This window comes from Medicago sativa, chromosome 1, assembly GCF_051527215.1.
Source record: "Medicago sativa cultivar Bolivia chromosome 1, Bolivia_mono, whole genome shotgun sequence".
Classification (NCBI taxonomy): Eukaryota; Viridiplantae; Streptophyta; class Magnoliopsida; order Fabales; family Fabaceae; genus Medicago; species Medicago sativa.
Genome location: NC_140749.1, coordinates 23,341,882 through 23,359,511, shown reverse-complemented (window position 1 = coordinate 23,359,511; position 17,630 = coordinate 23,341,882). Strand labels below are relative to the sequence as shown.

The following is a 17,630-nucleotide window of genomic DNA, read 5'->3' as shown; positions in this document are numbered from 1 at the left end:
TAACTCGCCTTTGCTTGCCAAAGTTTCGATGTGGGACTTCAAGTATTTGTATTAAAAAAACACTATTGGATGTTGGATTTCTTTATAGATTCAATATTTGCACCAAACATGTAGATTTTAGGACTATCTATGCACTCATAATGAACAACTTCTTAACACTGTCATCCGATCAGATACCATTATACAAATGTCAATAACAAAATAACATTATGGTAAGGGTCGATTTTAGTGGGAAAAATCTCTTGACTTAAATCCAATAATTTAAGTGAAGAGTCACGCTCTGAATGTTGGAAAAACTATAAGAATTTGGTCTGACATTACAATGAAAATCCCTGCAAGATTTACAATTTCAACTGTTCATTTATGTACAAGCTAGCCATAGGAAACTTAAAACTGTTTGGGAGCAGCAGACTATAGAATGGAACATAGCATTGAATCCCCTGTAACAATTTCATTTCTATTTGATAATGATCTTTGTTGGGCTAGAATTCTCCAAAGGTTGCCACCGTACGTAAAACCAAGAATGGCTATAAGAATTTTTCTTCAATTGTAGGCAGTCTCTTGTGGATGAACAACTTAATTGTATTTGTTTACACAATTGGCAATTGAAGAGAGGAAGAAAAAACAGAAATTGAAAAAGAGAAAAAGTAACAGTTCAATTTCAATTTCTCTACAGATTCAATATTTGTACCAAAGTTGAAGAGTTTTATGGCTATTTATGCACTCATAATGAAAAGCATTTTAACATTTTCATCCAAGCAGATACCAATATACAAATATCTATAACAAAATAACATTATGGTAATAACAGATTAGATGATTGTGTAGGTGCGAAAGTTCTCTCACGACTCAAATCCAAGATCTTACTTGAGAAAAGAATCACACTCTTTACTGCTTGTTTGTACCATGGGTTGGTGTCTTAACTCTCCTTTATTGATTGCTTATTTGTTTGGGTTGGAGCAGGAGCATCCAAAGACCACGGAATTCAAAGGCTTTAACTAAAAGACTAGAAAGTGAGCGGAGATCAATATGTTGATGAAATTTAATGTGTTGGATGCCTAAAATGCACTTTGTTAGCTGAAAAGACTTTTTCTATAGAATCAGCAAGGGTTGTGTCTCGGTGGACTGATCTGAACCAAAAATTTAGGAGGCAATGCATTTGGCTATGTGTGAGTGTGTGTCTATGTTCAGTAGCTTACTGCATTTGGCTTCCTATCTTTTGAATCACATAAATTGTGGTCGTGCAGCGATCATTGATATTGGTTAAAATTGTGGTCAAATACAGCGTCACTTGTGGTGGCATAGACATGAAAAACTTTGACGTCGCAGCCCCATATTGCAATTAAAGACCCTTTGTTAAACCAATAATCATGAATGTTAGTATAATGGTTATTGTTGTATAATGATTTGTTTTTGATGAGTTTCTCACAGCCATGATCAGATTTTGTGTAAAAAGATGTTTCCTTTCTCACAGCCATGGTCATATTGATACGACACAAACTATTAACAGCTCAGCACTAGCGGAAGAAGGCTCGATACTTGGGAAGAGAGAGTCCAAGAAGCCTAAGAAGAATATGGAATTTTAATTCACTTTCTGCTATTTATTTTCAGCTTTATATGCAATTTTGTTAGGCCTTTTTACAAAACATGAATTAAATATAAATTTTTACTCCAGAAACATAAAAATTGAAATTCATATTTTGTTAAAAAGTTATAAATTTTTTTGGAGGAATTCTTATAATATTATAAACATTTCTATAAAATTTCATCCAAAAATATAAAGTCTACACATAAATGCTTAAAAAGAAAGACCAAAAGTGGTGTTGGACAATTTTGAGGGACTAAATAAAAAAGTGAGTAAATTTTATAAAACTAATAAAAATTACTTACAATAAAAGAATTATCTGATTTAAGAAGTGTTTATCACTTTTATCAAATCCACAGCTCAAGGCTCCGCTAATACGCTGCACATTATAATTGAAATAAATAACATGCAGCTAAGTAGCCGCAGCAATGAGCAGCGGGTTAGATAAATTACACTTTGCATACTGTATATTAAAGCTACCCTCATTGGTACATATTTATATAAAAAAAAATAAAAAAATATAACCACTTTGACTCTTCTTTGCTTGGCAAAGCTCCGATGTGGGACTTCTATTCCATTAGTCCTTTTTTGGGAAAATATTTAATGAAAAGATATGCAGAAGTACTTCTATTCCATGGTAGCCCCAATTCTTGCATGCCTTATCTGAAGACCAATACATTCAGAATGGTGTGGTTCAGAAAGTGAGCAGAGAACTAGATATGTTGCTGAAATCAAATACGTTGGATTCTTAAAATGTGCTTTGTTAGCTGATAAAACTTTTTCTATAGAAGAGCAAGTGTTATCTCTCTGAGAGCTGATTCTAAACTTGAAATTGATGAAGCAATTCAAGTTTCAACCGCGTTTTGTAAGTGCGCGTGTGCGCGTCTGTGTATATACCCCCATTCTGTACTTGGCATCATATCTTGCAAATCACTTAGATTGTGGCCATGTTGACATGAAAAACTTGCAGTACCTTAAAGCTGTTACAATTATCCCAATTCCTCATATGTAGACCAATACATTCATAATGGTGTGGTTCAGAAAGTGAGCAGAGAACTATATTTGTTGCTGAAATCAAATATCTTGGATTCTTAAAATGTGCTTTGTTAGCTGATAAAACTTTTGCAAGAGAATCAGTTTATGGAAGAGCAAGGGTTATTTCTCAGTGAGCTGATTCCGAACTCGAAATTGATGAACCAATACAAGTTTGTCCTGTGAACAGTGTTTCATAAGCGTGTGTGTTATACCATTAAGTACTTGGCTTCATGTCTTGCAAATCACTTAAATTGTGGTCATGTTGACATGAAAAACTTTGATGGCGTGGCCCCAGATTGCGGTCATAGACCTTTTGTTAAAAAAACTGATCATGGCGCGGCCCCATGGCAGCTTTAGCTAAGCTGCCATGGGTTATGTCTGGCACCTCTGCACTTGGTTGCTGTTGTGAATGTTGGTATATTGATTATTGTTGCATAATGATATGTTTTTAATGATATATATTTATTTTACATTTTATATGAGTGAGCCTTTCCTCTTATGTAGATAAGATTACCGAGAGAAAGAACAGAGTTACCAATGAAAATTATTTGTTTTTTTATTTATTATAGTATGTTAGTGTGATGTTCTGTACTTGCAATTTTGCTACAGCTAATTAAAGGAGCTTATAATTTATTCCTTATATGTCTATTATTGTGTTGAGAAGATTCACCTTGGACTGCAATGTTAGAAGTAATGTTACATTGGTTGAATTAGATCAAAGTGCATGACACCTCAAATCACTTGCACATTGGATCATCCTTTTATGTTTGTTTGGCTAAGCATTTTAATTTAACACTTATCATATAAAAGCTTACAGTATAAGTGCTTATATATAAGCTATTTCTATGACAAAAGATGAAAAGTATCATACAATTTTTTATGAAAGCTACAAAAAGTTTTCATTAGCTATTCTATAGAGCTTATGGAAATGTTGAAAGCAACTTATAAACATGTCATGTCATAAATTGCAAATGTTCGTGTGAGGAAATAAGCTTAAATAAGCTAATTCAAACAAGCTCTTAATCTTCAAAACTTGTATTCCTCATTATTTCATTATAAATTAACAAAATAACATATATTTTTAGAGAATAGAAGACCTCCAAAGAAAATCAAGAGTGACAGTAATTCTATCGATAAGATCAATTTCCAATTGGTTATATTGACAAGTGGTATGACAAAAGTTGTGTAGGATTAATACCTGAACCAAATCTTAGTAAGCTAAGAGATGTAACTGCAAAGAGAAAATTAAGAGGATACACAAAACACCAAACTTAAAACACCTTTAAATTCCATTCATCTTGAAGAATATTGGACTCCATCAACTATTGTTATGTGATAAGTAATATACTTATGTGGAACCTGAATGGATAATTAGAAAATAAGTTATTCAATGAGTATCCATTTAGACAGTGTTAAAATGAATTTAGTTGTTTTTAGTCATGTCATTAACTGAGTTGGCATCTTCATGTGTCCCATATCATTTTCAATTGTGAACATAAAAATACTTACCCTACCTGTACATGTTTATTTAATTGTTGCCGGAGTATCAAGGTTCACAGTGTAACTGAAATTGAAGTTTAGAATCAACTCATTGTGTTTGCACTTTTGTTAATTTTTTTTGGTATTCGGTTTCAGTTTCTAGTTTCTGAGTACAAGACATTTCTAGTTTTGGACTTATGAGATTAATATAAGAGTTGTGCCATTCTGTATGACAGTAATTTAATTTAACATTATAGTAACAGATCAATTTCTCTAAAGATTCAATATTAGTACCAAAGAGAGAAAACATCCAGAAGGAAATTTTTTTCAAAAGAGTCATCCAAGCTGAGATCATTATAACCTGTTTTCAAGTAATAAGCAAAACAACAACTCAAACAAGAAAACAAAAATAAATACAAAATTTTAATGTCTGATTTAGGACGTGTTTATAACCTATTTTATTGAAGCAAAACCGTGCAGATCATTATTACACTACACATTAATAGTAAGGAAATGGTCTGAAAGAATTTGCTCATATAAAAAAGATATACACTGAACTTGGCATGTTTCAAACTACATTATAGGTTACTTATTTCTCCTTTGCTTACCAAAGTTGCGATGTGGGACTCCAAACTTTTGTATTAAAAAACAACATTCCCAAAAACACTATCATGATGTGGGATTTATTCATTTTTTATCACAAGAGACACCTTTTCAACTAGCAAGATCATGTCTTAGCTGCATTAGCCCTTTGTTGACCTCATTTACATACTTTAGTTAGTTCCTTGTTTAAACTTTTCTTTAATATTTAAAGTAATCAAAGGAAACCCAAATCCAAAATAATGTGCACTGTTGTCATCGATATGCATGAAACACCTTTGAATTCCATTCATCCTGATGAATATTGGACTCCATTAACTATTGTTTTTCCATCCTTATGGTGAAATACATGGACCTTCATTCCCATGGATCCCCCTCTTTTGATAAATTCTACTTTGCGTTGCTCTCACTCAAAAGAAAAAGCAGCACCTGTATATACTCTCTTTGTCCCAACTTATAAGTCTTTTGAATAATAAATTATAAGTCTTTTGAATAATAAATTTGTCCTAAATTATAAGTGGATTTATAATAACCATGAAATATTAATAATATTTTTTCAATTATACTCTTTACTATTTAATACTCTATCTTCTTTCAATCCTTTCAATTTCTCTCCCATATATCATTAATAAAAGATAATTTTGTAAAATTACTTATAAGTTTATTTTGGATATTTGGAGAAGCTGGTTCCTTAAAGCCACAACCAAATAAAAGGTACTATTTTCAATTAATGAGCGAAAATTAGCTCATAAAAGAAAACAGTGATATAAGCAAAATTGTATGTATATGTTCGAAGTGCTTATTACTTTCATATGTAATGTACAACAAAAGTTAATAAACTACGTTACACATTACTAAAAAAGTAATGCAGTTAACCAGTTAACGATTGATTCTACACCACATAAAATAGTAATAGCACTGCACTTTGATTTGAACTTACTTACCTTCATTCTACCCTCCATATTTATAGCCATTTGGCCTCTTTTTTGTCTACCAAAGTTACGATATGGGACTTCCTTCAACTGCTTGTTCTAAAAGTCGACACTTCTTAAAACACTATCAAGAGTCAGGATGTTGAGCTTCTTTTCTGTTATCAAGAGACACCTTAAGTCCTTATCAATCAATTATTAACTAATCAGTAATTGGTGAGAGCTATTAGTTCCTCTCATTTTCTTTTTTTTTTAGAAACCAACATACACAAAAACTCAATGTCTAGTTCTGATAAAAAAAAATCAAGCTCATCATCTTGTGAGAAGTACAAGGTAAGGAAAAGAAACACAAATCCAAAACCATGGCATCCCCAATTCTTGCCAACTTTAACAACCCCATCATCCTCTAACGTCGTGCTTCTGTCCCGGTCATATTCACGCGCCACTGCCACAAGTCTTTCTCCGATCATGGTATGCTTGAGTAGTGGTGGTTTGAGCACCTCATCATCGATGGTACTGCAGAGGTCAGGCCCATGACGGCGTTTGATCGTAGGGTCATTCACAATTCAACCTTACAAATTTCACCACATCTGTTATTTTTTATTTTGATAAATTAATTTTGATATAATTAATATATTAATTAAGGTTTAATGGAGTGATTGAGCTCAGACTGTTAATGAGATTCTGATGGTTCGTGAAAATCCAAATTCGTTTGAGTGGAATAATTTTGTTCAAACTTTACTTACCTCGGCCGATCAAACCTTGATTCTGTGATTAAGGTTTAATGGATTGATTGAGCTCAAATCGTTAATTAGATTCCAAGACTTCGTGAAAATCCAAGTTCGTTTAAGTGGAATAATTTTGTCCAGACTTTACTTACATCTACCGATCAAACCTGAATTACTAGCTAGAATCATTTCCTTTGAGAACCTCAGCGCTAACACTCCAAAAAAAAAAAAGTTTAATGACATTAAATGTCATTATATATCATATTTACACGGAAATCCAATAATATACCACAATTTTTCCATGTCACACATTCAATTTCAAAATAACCATACAAATGCTATGAGCTTACGAGTACTATGATAAATTACGTTTGTGTTGTGTGTTATTTTAAAATCAAAATGGAAATAAATATATGTTTTTAACTTCCGAGTTTATCGGATGTACATATGTGAGCGTAAAACAATTGTACATATGTTAACTAGAATTTGCTTAAATTTCATGTTTAGACTCAAGACTTCAACACTGTCTACGCTATAGTTGAAGAGCTCATAAGAATTTATGCTATTTATGCATTTGCTATTTTTGTAAGAATTTTGACTTAAGAATTAATATCAGAGTTAGTCTCTAGCACTAAGAGTAGGAACCCACTACATTTCTAAAGAAATATTCGAGAGTTCAAGGAAGACACCAATTCTAAGTCTTTGTGTCACCCAAGAATTAGTGTCTTTATATGATATGTTTTTAAAGTCAAAACATTAGTAACGAAATCTTCTTTGTTTTTTAAAAAAATAAAGAGAATCCTTACCCTAGAAGAATCATTAGTTCACCAACTAAAACAAATCAACCTTAACAACAAATGTTAAACCATAGACATGGTTGATTCATTGTCCAACCATAAAATCTAAACATAATACACTTTTATATTCCTTAAAAATGCTTCATATTTCCTTCTTTTTTTAGTCATTACATTTAGGCTTAAATGCACTTTTCACCCCCTATGTTTATAAAAGTTGCGATTTTGGCCCCCTTTAAAAAAAATGGATATTTTGACCCCCTAACTTTTGGCCCTCTTTTGATTAGCTGATTTTGATGGAGATTATGACAATTTCTCAGTCTTTGATGGTGTAAACTGGCATGGGATAGAATGATGCTGATAAGTGGAGTCCAAACTGGCATGGTGTAACTTTTGGCCCCCCTAAAGAAGGATCCACTTATCAGTCTGGACTCCACTTATCATGTCAGTTTGGACACCATGCAAGTTTGGACTCCACTTATCATCATCTCACTTATCATCATCCTTCTATCCCCATGTCAGTTAATTTACACCATCAGAGACTGAGAAATTGGCATAAAATTAGCTAATCAAAATAGGGCCAAAAGTTAGGGGGTCAAAATATCCATTTTTTTTAAAGGGGGCCAAAATCCCAACTTTTTGAAACATAAGGGGTGAAAAGTGCATTTAAGCCTTACATTTAAGGTGTGCTTGCGAGTTGGTTTTTAAAGGGCAACTATATTTTGATACATATTTTTCAAAAATTAAACGAACAATGTGATATTATATGCTCATGTATCATATTTTTATTTTAATTATTTACAAATATGAAATATTTATCAAAATATAGACATAGACCTCCAAAACTCTTCCCTATAAAACCCTCTAAAAACTATACACCCTTAAGATCTCAGTTTCCAGTAATACTCGATAACAAAACTAATGTTTAATATACTTTATTTTATAAAATAAATCAGCAGCATTTTAGTCTTTCAAATTATAAGGATCGACAAAATTCCCTTAAATTTGCGAAATAATAGTTTATTCTCTTAAACTGAACAATATCATTCAATTTATTAAGTTTTTCAAATCTAACATCACAAGTTTAAATGTTTTATCCTCTCAAAAAAGATGTTTTATTTTATGTATGTGATATTAAATCGTCAAAATATATTGGACTTGCACATTTCAAATAACCAAATTTGTTTTTGCATTGCAGTGCATGAATGAACTATAAAGTCAAATATGAAATCGACAACTCTTGTCCTCTATGAAAGCATGGGAAATTTCTAGGAAAAATCTAATGAAACGGTGGATGATATCATCCAGATCATATGTTATAAATTTACTAAACAACAAAGACACAAAACAGTTGCTCTCAAAAAAAAAAAGACACAAAACAGTTGTCACTGAATCATGCTTATATTATACTTATAGCACAACCTTTTAATTAATTATCTAATATCTTATATCGTATTATATATATAGCATAATCTTTTAATTAATCATAAACATATTATATTTTAACATTCCTTAAACAATTTGTTGGTTTCTCACCCTTTTGTTTTGAACAACATTTTGTCACTTCCCAATTGATTATAACACAGGTTGGCATGCACTCGTGCATACCCTCTCATGCATGCATATTCTTAATCATATTGTTCTAATATTCAACAACAATATCCTAAAACCACTAACATATCCAATGGGAACTTTCCTTTAGACAAAACATGTACCTTAGCTGTTAGAATTATCCCATTTCCGTACCATGAAAAGGATACTTCATTCTTGCTTCCTCATCTGAATCTTAGATCTACTTAGTATAAAAAAATTATTAGCCTTAATTAATTTATTTGTTACTATATAAACCCATTGAACCACCCTACAAACCTACACCATAATTATCAACTTTCAAACCCTCTATACAAATTTAAATTTTTGACAAAGTGTAAACAACTTCAAATTCAAGAATGGCTCCACTTGATTTTGATGCCATTAAAGACATGCAAAATTCAGCAAATGATATGCTTCATTCATCAATTGTACAACAAGCACTTGTCAACGAAAAAGAAGAAAAATGGGTTAACGACGTGTCCGAGTCGTCTCTAAGGATATTAGAAGTGTGTGGTATGTCCAAAGATGTTCTTTTGTTTGTAAAAGAACACCTTCAAGAACTTCAATTTACATTGCGTAGAGCAAGCATTGGTGAGCCAGGAATTGAGGAGAAAATCACTTCTCACAATTGTTATAGAAAAAAGTTAAAGAAAGAGACTTTGAAGTGTTTGAAATGGTTGAGGGGTGTGAAAAGTAATATAGTGACTTTGCACCCTCCAATGAAAGAACAAAAACTCAAATTAGTTGTTGATGTGTTAAGAGAAGTAAGGATGACAAGTATTTCCATTGTGGAATCATTGTTGTCATTGATTTCTACACCATGGTTGGATTCAAAACATGGTGGGAAAAGGTCTTTTGCATCAAAGTTTTTGCAAAATTGTGATGATGATGATACCTTTGATGCTATGATGCTTCAAAGTGCAAAGAAAAGGTTAGCGGGGGTTCAAATAGCAATTGAAGATCTTGAAATTGAGTTGGAGTGTATGTTTAGACGTTTAATCCATACAAGGGTTTTGCTTCTTAACATACTTACCAATTGTGAAGTTTAGTGATGATATATAACTCAAAACCAATTAACTAGCTAGCTAGTTCAAACCCTTTAGACACAAAACTTTAATTTGTTGTTATCTAGCTCAAGCATATTAATTATTTTAAATTTTAACCATTAATTCAATCTATTCTTTAATTTTTTCAAATAACTACAATGTAAACCTGATATTATTATCATGTAACACTATTTATTCCATCTTATTATGATTTTAAATTGTGCTTGCCATGTATTTAAATTACATTCAAAACTCCAATATGATATATATGCAGTTGAAAAACATTGAGATTGCAACATCATAAACCAACAAATTCAGCTCTAAGTAAATAGATAATAGATAAATAATCACTCACAAAAACACAACGATTGATGAGAAAGTTTGGTGACGTGTATATATCTAATTTGTTGATGAGAAAGTTTGGTGATAATAGTTTGGTGATGTGCTTTTAACTCCACTTGTTGTGTTGCGTACATTTGTTCACAACATTCTCGTTGTCATGTGCATCAAGCTGTTTCGAGTTTATCAAATAATATGAGGAAACGTAAAAAAGGGACAGTTTGGAAATGCATATTTGATGATAGAGAACATATATATACTACTCATTTTAAGCTGCATTTGCATTACGTATGTTACTAGTATAACAGGATGTCTCCACGTGGCTTTTTAATCATGTAATAATTTTCATCAAGTGTATATTTGATTCAGGGTGACAAGAATTTACTTTGAGAGAATTGATTCTATAAACTTGATTTTGACTAAAATTGAGTTGGAGATAAAATGGGATGTTTGAATATAAGTAAAATTGAGTTAAACTATAAAATATGTGTAATAATCAATTTTAGAATTAAATGTTACAATTTCTTTAAAAATAAATGTTAGAGATCTTAACTTAAAGTATAGGAAAATGCTAGAGACCACGAGAAGCATTTTCCCGAGCGGTTCCCGACATTGTTGGCAAGCTAATAGCCATAGGATTCATATAAAAAGAGAACATAACTAGAAATAATTTGTTGAAAAATGGTAAAAAATGTTGAATTCAACTTTTTAAAAGTCAAAAAGTTGTAATTTCTAATGTAAAACTACTGCTTTTAGTTTTCCTTAATCATTGCCCTAAGGGCACTAGTTAGCAAGACCCTAAATAATAATAAAGCTAGCATAGATGTAACAATAAACATTGAATAGTCAGACTCACTCGCCATAAACTAGGCGTCTCCTGTCCACTCAAATCTATCACTAATTAATATTTAATTAAAAACAATTAATTAAATTACTTGTCTTGTAATTCGGGCGGGTTCAGATACTGAGGGGTCCAATTGTTTCACGCGGACCCGCCCATGCTAAACCGTTCTTAACTGTATTTTACTCTTTTGGACCTGATGACCCGTATAAAACCGCCCGTTTCACTCATTTTTTGCTCGGTTTGGGCGGTTATTCCGGGCCGCGGATTTTTGTCCACCCCTATCGACACCTGAAATCGAACATGAAACATGCACTAACAATGCTATGAAGTAATATATTCATGAGAATTTAACGTGTGAACAGCATGTCGGGATAGTTCTATGGTAACCGCAAGAAAGGATAATTGAAAAAGTACCCTTTTCTTTCGAGCATCAAAAATACTTTTAATATTATTTCAATGCACTGGCTGCCTGCCTGCCTGCCTGCCGCTTTAACCCTTCATTGGAGACGCATTGCACTGCCGGAGTAAAGAAAGAAGGCGGGCCTGCACGAACTATAGCTTCTTCCTATTCATCATTCAGAGAAGAAGAACTATCAACAACACCAACACTCTAGAATATGCATCAATCATAATCCAAATTTCAAATATGAAGAAACTTTATAATCATTTATCTCACATTTTCATCAATCTTCCCAAACTCAAAATCACTCATACCTACCCATTTCAAAACAATCTCAGAATCAGATTATCATCCACTGCCACCCTTACTTCAGAAATGAAACGCTGCAATTACTTCATTTCAAAGCTATGCAGAGAAGGCAAAATCAACGAAGCACGCAAGGTATTCGATGAAATGTCTGAACGAGATACTTGTTTATGGACTACAATGATAAGTGGGTATATCAAATGTCGTTTGATTAATGAAGCTAGGAAGTTGTTTGATAGACCGGATGCGGAGAAAAGTGTCATTGTTTGGACGGCGATGGTTAGTGGGTATATTAAGATGAATCGAATTGAGGAAGCTGCGAGGTTGTTTAATGAGATGCCGGTTAGGAATGTTATATCGTGGAATACGATGATTGATGGGTATGCGAGGAATGGAAGGACGCAGGAGGCGTTGGATTTGTTTGGTAGAATGCCGGAGAGGAATGTGGTTTCTTGGAATACGGTTATAACGGCATTGGCGCATTGTGGGAGGATTGAGGACGCGAAGAGGCTTTTTAATGAGATGCGGGAGAGGGATGTGGTTTCGTGGACTACTATGGTTGCGGGTTTGTCGAAAAACGGGAGAGTTGATGATGCGAGGGAAGTTTTTGATAGGATGCCAATTCGTAATGTGGTTTCTTGGAATGCGATGATTGCGGGTTATGCGCAGAATGGAAGGTTTGATGAGGCTTTGAAGTTGTTTGAGAGAATGCCGGAGAGGGATATGCCTTCGTGGAATACAATGGTTACAGGTTTTATTCAGAGCGGGGACTTGAATAGGGCAGAAAAGCTATTTAATGCAATGCCACAAAAGAATGTCATTACTTGGACTGCTATGATGACAGGATATGTACAACATGGTCTAAGTGAAGAAGCGTTGAAATTATTTAACAAAATGCAAGCTATTGATGGGTTAAAACCAACCACTGGAACTTTCGTTACAGTTTTAGGTGCTTGTAGTGATTTGGCAGGTCTTCCTGAAGGACAACAAATCCATCAAATGATTAGTAAAACAGTTTTTCAGGAGAGCACATACGTGGTATCAGCGCTGATAAACATGTACTCAAAATGTGGTGATTTTCATGTTGCAAGGAAGATGTTTGATGATGGACTGTCCGGGCACATGGATTTGATAGCTTGGAATGGTATGATTGCCGCCTATGCACACCATGGATATGGCAATGAAGCAATAGGCCTATTTAATAAAATGCAAGAATTAGGTTTCCAAGCCAATGATGTCACTTATGTTGGACTTCTCACAGCTTGTAGTCATGCTGGTTTATTTGACGAGGGATTTAAATACTTTGATAAACTTTTGAAAAACCGATATATACAAGTAAGAGAAGATCACTATACTTGTCTGATTGATCTTTGTGGTCGTGCCGGAAGGCTGGATGAAGCTTTAGATATCATTGAGGGACTTGGAAAAGAGGTGCCATTGTCTGTTTGGGGTGCACTCCTAGCTGGATGTAGTGTGCACGGGAATGCTGATATTGGGAAGTTCGTAGCTGATAAAGTTTTGAAAATGGAACCAGAAAATGCAGACACCTATTTATTAGTTTCAAATATGTATGCTTCTCTTGGGATGAGGAAAGAAGCTGCCAACGTTAGGATGAAAATGAAAGCCAAAGGCTTAAAGAAGCAGCCAGGTTGTAGTTGGATTGAAGTTGAAAATACTGTGCAAGTATTTGTAGTCAATGATAAATCACATTCTCAATTTGAGATGCTAAAGTATTTAGTTCTTGATTTACATACAAAAATGAAGAAGAATAGGGACATGTCAGTTGATGACTTATTGGTTGATGTCGAAATTTAGTAGTACAAAACTACAAATCCTTGTTGATTATAGCCTGGCTTATGCGGTGGAGTTGAATTGTGGTGAAATTTACTGCCCCTGGTACATAACACATTTAATTTTTGCTGACTGAAATTGTTGATTATTAAGTTACTTTGGTCTCTTTCTCCTCCCAAACAAACTCCTTAACATGTACACTGCTATTTTAGTTTTTGATACACAAATGTTCGTAGTTGGTTTGTTAGGGGGAGGAGAAAGTTAGTAGTAGGGATTGAACCCTGGACCTCCTGCATATAACTCATTCGGTGTCCCGACTCAAACTATTGGGCTACACCTTCGAGGACTGTAAACTGTTATTTAAATTACACAAGAGTAGCTTATATGCTCTATGTTTCTAAAGAATAGCTGGCTTCTCAAACTTTTAGTCTTTGTTTACAAAGTAGTATTTTAATTGTTAGATTGATACATATATTGTATAATGCTTGTTTAATCAGACAATAAAAAAGAACCTTCCTTATGAGATTATGCATTAGAACTGGGAATACATTGATCATCAAATAATACTGAATCTAAGAATTTATGTTTTTGCAGAATAATTTCAAGTGAAATTATCTGCCACTTTTTGATTGATTGTATGAGATAACATGATGTACGAGCAAGCAAAGAGTTCAGAATTCAAAGGCTTCACTGGCATTGGCAGACTCATATACTCAGCCTGGTTGCCCTAAAATGTGCATTGTTAGATGAAACAATTTTGTTATAGAATCAGTTTTTGAAAGCAAGAGTTGTTGCTAAGTGGCCTGATTACAAACAGAAAATTGAAGACGCTTCGACGCAACACAATCTTGTCATGTCCATTCTATTCCGTAAGTCGATATACCATTCTGCCTTTGGCTTCATATGATTGGAATCACTTAAATGCAAATGTTGCTAATTATAAGAGCTACTGTCATGTTTCTGTTTGTTTAGTTGGAAAACACTTGTGTAAAAACTGAGAGGGTTGACAGGTATTGATTCATCCCGAAGTGAAAGATTGGAAGAGGGTTATATAATTAGTTGGGGGGTTGTGATAGAATTAGGGCATACAATACAATTTTTTAGGTGTTGACAATTTATTATCTGAATATATTAGCTTTTTTTATTAGATGAGTATATTGCCTTTGCTAAGACATGGTTATGTAATTTTCATTTAGAACTCAGTGTCAAACATTAAATAAGGAAGTTGCTGTTTCATTATGAAAGTTAGATCTGAGATTCAAAATCCATTTTATCAAGTATACTTATCAATCCTTGATTTCTTACAGGGTTGTTGATAATTTTTCATTTCGTTTAAGAGGGATATTTGTTGATAGTCATTTTTCTGTTTTCATCGGAATTGTATACTCATGATTGTACAATCTTAATGTTTTCACTTATTAACAACCTATCCATGTACCCTAAATAAGAAACAGCAGACTATAGAAGAACATACGTAGTACTGAAATTCTATGATATAGTTATTTCCCGCTTCCCAATCATATTTGGTGGGCTCAGATTCTTGCAGATTTAACTATGATCTAGCGAACATTTGTTCCGTTGGTTGGAACAGAAGGCTTGAAACAACATATGGTAGATATCTAGCTTTGGTAGTTGTTAACAGCTGTTGGTTGCAGCAACATCTACTAGGTGTATGTTTGGCATTACAATAATAGAACTTGTTGTCATCACCGTAAAGAGATGGACTCAATTGATGCTTAAAAGGTTACTAGCAAAGATAGGATAGATACATATAATAAGGTATATGAAGAGATATGAATAACAGAGGATGGTGAATTACATCTTTACTAGTTTTGCATTAAGAGTACGATACTTCATTAACCATTTAACCTTTTTATTCTAAAACTTAAATGTAGTAAAATACTACCAAGCTTCTTTGAATTTCAAATTTAATATTGATTTGCTTGCAGATTTCCCCTTTATGGTTTATAATCAATTGAAAACTCTATTTGATGTTTTTTCGGATGCAGTTCTTGCAGGATGTAATTTGTATGGAAATGCTGATACAGGGAAACTTTTACCTAATAAGATTTTAAGAGTTAAAGTAAAGAGTGAGAACATTTATTTATTACTCTCAACAAATGTATAGTGGAAAGGAGCTGCCAATTTTAGTATGAAAATAAAGGACATGGGATACATGAATCTACCATTTGTAGTCGGTAAGTCATATTCTCGATACTAGCGGAAGGACATATATTAACTTTCCATATATATGAGTTAGGATCCGTTGACACCCGGTGTATATACTTGTTTCGGTATTATGATATTTTAGTTTAAACATTAATGTGTATTTGATATTACTTCGAAAATAGACTAGTACCAGAATGAAGAAATATTGTCCCTCTTTTGCCTTGGTACAACCTGGACTTTTTGTTTTAATAGACAGTGTGAATGTTGAACAATAATTAGTATTATTCTTTTTATGGTGCTTAATAATATAACAACAAATTGGTTTGACTAAATGTCACACTAACTTGTTTTTGCTCTTTGGTTTCTATGAGAAAGTGACCCTAGTAATCCTGAATTTAGCAAGTTGTTTGAATATCCACAAATTAGTTGAAAATGCAATAGGGACGAGGTTGTGTGAAAATCATAGATCTAACATGGCTTATCGTAAATTTTAATGTGAGACAAAACATACTATCTTGTCAGAAAATAATTGGAAGATGATTTATGTCCAGACAATATAATATGTTTGTGGAGAATTGATTTCTAGTTCAACAAAACAAAGTTTTTCACCTCATGAAAATGAAGGATGAAGAGAGATTTTAATAGGTTAGTTTTTGTCCTTGAACTACAAATTCAACAAATCTTTTACGACATTGTAAGTTAGCCACGCAGGCTATTTTGGGTTTTGAAACAATCACCACTTATTACTTGTTGTTCCATTTGAATCCATAAATGTCATCCAATTTAAATGTCAAAGTGTCTCTTTTTAAATTAATTTAGGCGTGGTTTTCTTTTTCATATGTATCAAACAAAAAATAATTTCATCCTATTTATAGGATACATAGATTAAGTTTAATATTTGATGTGCCCTAATAAATCACACGATGTTAAATCAGCTCTTTTAAGGAGAAGTCACTAGTTTGCTACCATACTTCTCATATGTCGTCAATGTGTTGCACTACAACATTGGCTATGCACAAACACTTATGGCAAAAAATACTGTCATAAATGTCTTATTTTTTATAATTCAGCAAAATAGTTTGTGAGGGTTTAATCGGACACAAATTTGTGGTTGTTTTGGCCACTACAAATTTGTGACCGTTTTGGCCGTGACAAATCACCAATAGAAATAAAAAAAAAAAATTACCAATTCGCGGTGGTTATAAACTACCACAAAAAACTGCGGATTGACAAAAAAGTTGTTTGTGATGTTCGACTAAAACAATTTTAACATTTTGCAGCATATTTTGGAATCATAAATACCAAATTTTGTGGCGGATTTGGCCCTCACAAAAACCAAATTTGTGGCTTATTGTCTCTCACAATTTCAAAAATTTGCCACAATATATTTGCAATTTATGAGGGGTGTTTTTGATAACAAATAACGACCGAGTTGAATTTAACATTATTTGTGAGGGATTTTTGTCCACAATCTTAGTAAATTTGGCCACAAATAAGGATAATACTTATAGTGTGACACGACACGAGTGGCTTAGACTAGGTATCCAAATGAAACAACTCGTAATTGACAACAAGACTCGACATATAACCACATAAGTGACAAATATGATACTAACGAACAAACATGAAGAAAAAGATGCTAAAAATGGGACTAGAATGCACAAAGCAGTTTAACTTGCCCAAGAAAAAACAGAATATGAAACAACACAAATGAAAACAAATATGATGCGAAGCGAAATAGGAATAAAACATGAATATGTGAGTGTTGTTTGAACTGGAACGCGTATTTTAGTGGATTGAAATTGGATAGTGACGGCGCATATAGAACCATGAGGTTAAGATGAGTCGCGGACGGACCGACCAAAGAAGAAGCTTCACAGTGACCAGAGAAGATGGCGTGTGCTATGAAACATAGACTCTGACACGGACACCTGATACGATACTGACATGGACATTTCGACACCACTAATGTAAAAAATATAAGACACAAAC

General features: G+C 33.2%; 2 protein-coding genes across 3 annotated transcripts; both read left to right on the top strand.

Annotated features, from left to right (window-relative positions):
- Positions 1 to 8,943: 8,943 nt before the first annotated feature.
- Positions 8,944 to 9,903, top strand: LOC146953725 (uncharacterized). The gene has a single exon (XM_085749347.1). It carries the CDS (start codon positions 9,100 to 9,102, stop codon positions 9,790 to 9,792), a length of 693 nt encoding a protein of 230 aa, XP_085605473.1. The 5' UTR covers positions 8,944 to 9,099; the 3' UTR covers positions 9,793 to 9,903.
- Positions 9,904 to 11,189: 1,286 nt separating this feature from the next.
- On the top strand, positions 11,190 to 16,005 carry LOC146953724 (uncharacterized). Of its 2 annotated transcripts, none has more exons than XM_085711578.1 (3): positions 11,190 to 13,574; positions 14,064 to 14,338; positions 15,479 to 16,005. In XM_085711578.1, the coding sequence occupies exon 1, from the start codon at positions 11,619 to 11,621 to the stop codon at positions 13,491 to 13,493; it is 1,875 nt and encodes a 624-aa protein (XP_085567704.1). In that variant the 5' UTR covers positions 11,190 to 11,618; the 3' UTR covers positions 13,494 to 13,574; positions 14,064 to 14,338; positions 15,479 to 16,005. The 2 variants fall into 2 exon arrangements, with proteins under 2 accessions (XP_085567704.1, XP_085567709.1); XM_085711583.1 differs by having other exon boundaries at positions 11,467 to 13,326.
- Positions 16,006 to 17,630: the final 1,625 nt, after the last annotated feature.

Coding starts and splice junctions, on each gene's coding strand:
- LOC146953725 (XM_085749347.1), top strand. CDS start 9,100: ATGGCTCCACTTGATTTTGATGCCATTAAAGACATGCAAAATTCAGCA.
- LOC146953724 (XM_085711578.1), top strand. CDS start 11,619: ATGAAGAAACTTTATAATCATTTATCTCACATTTTCATCAATCTTCCC.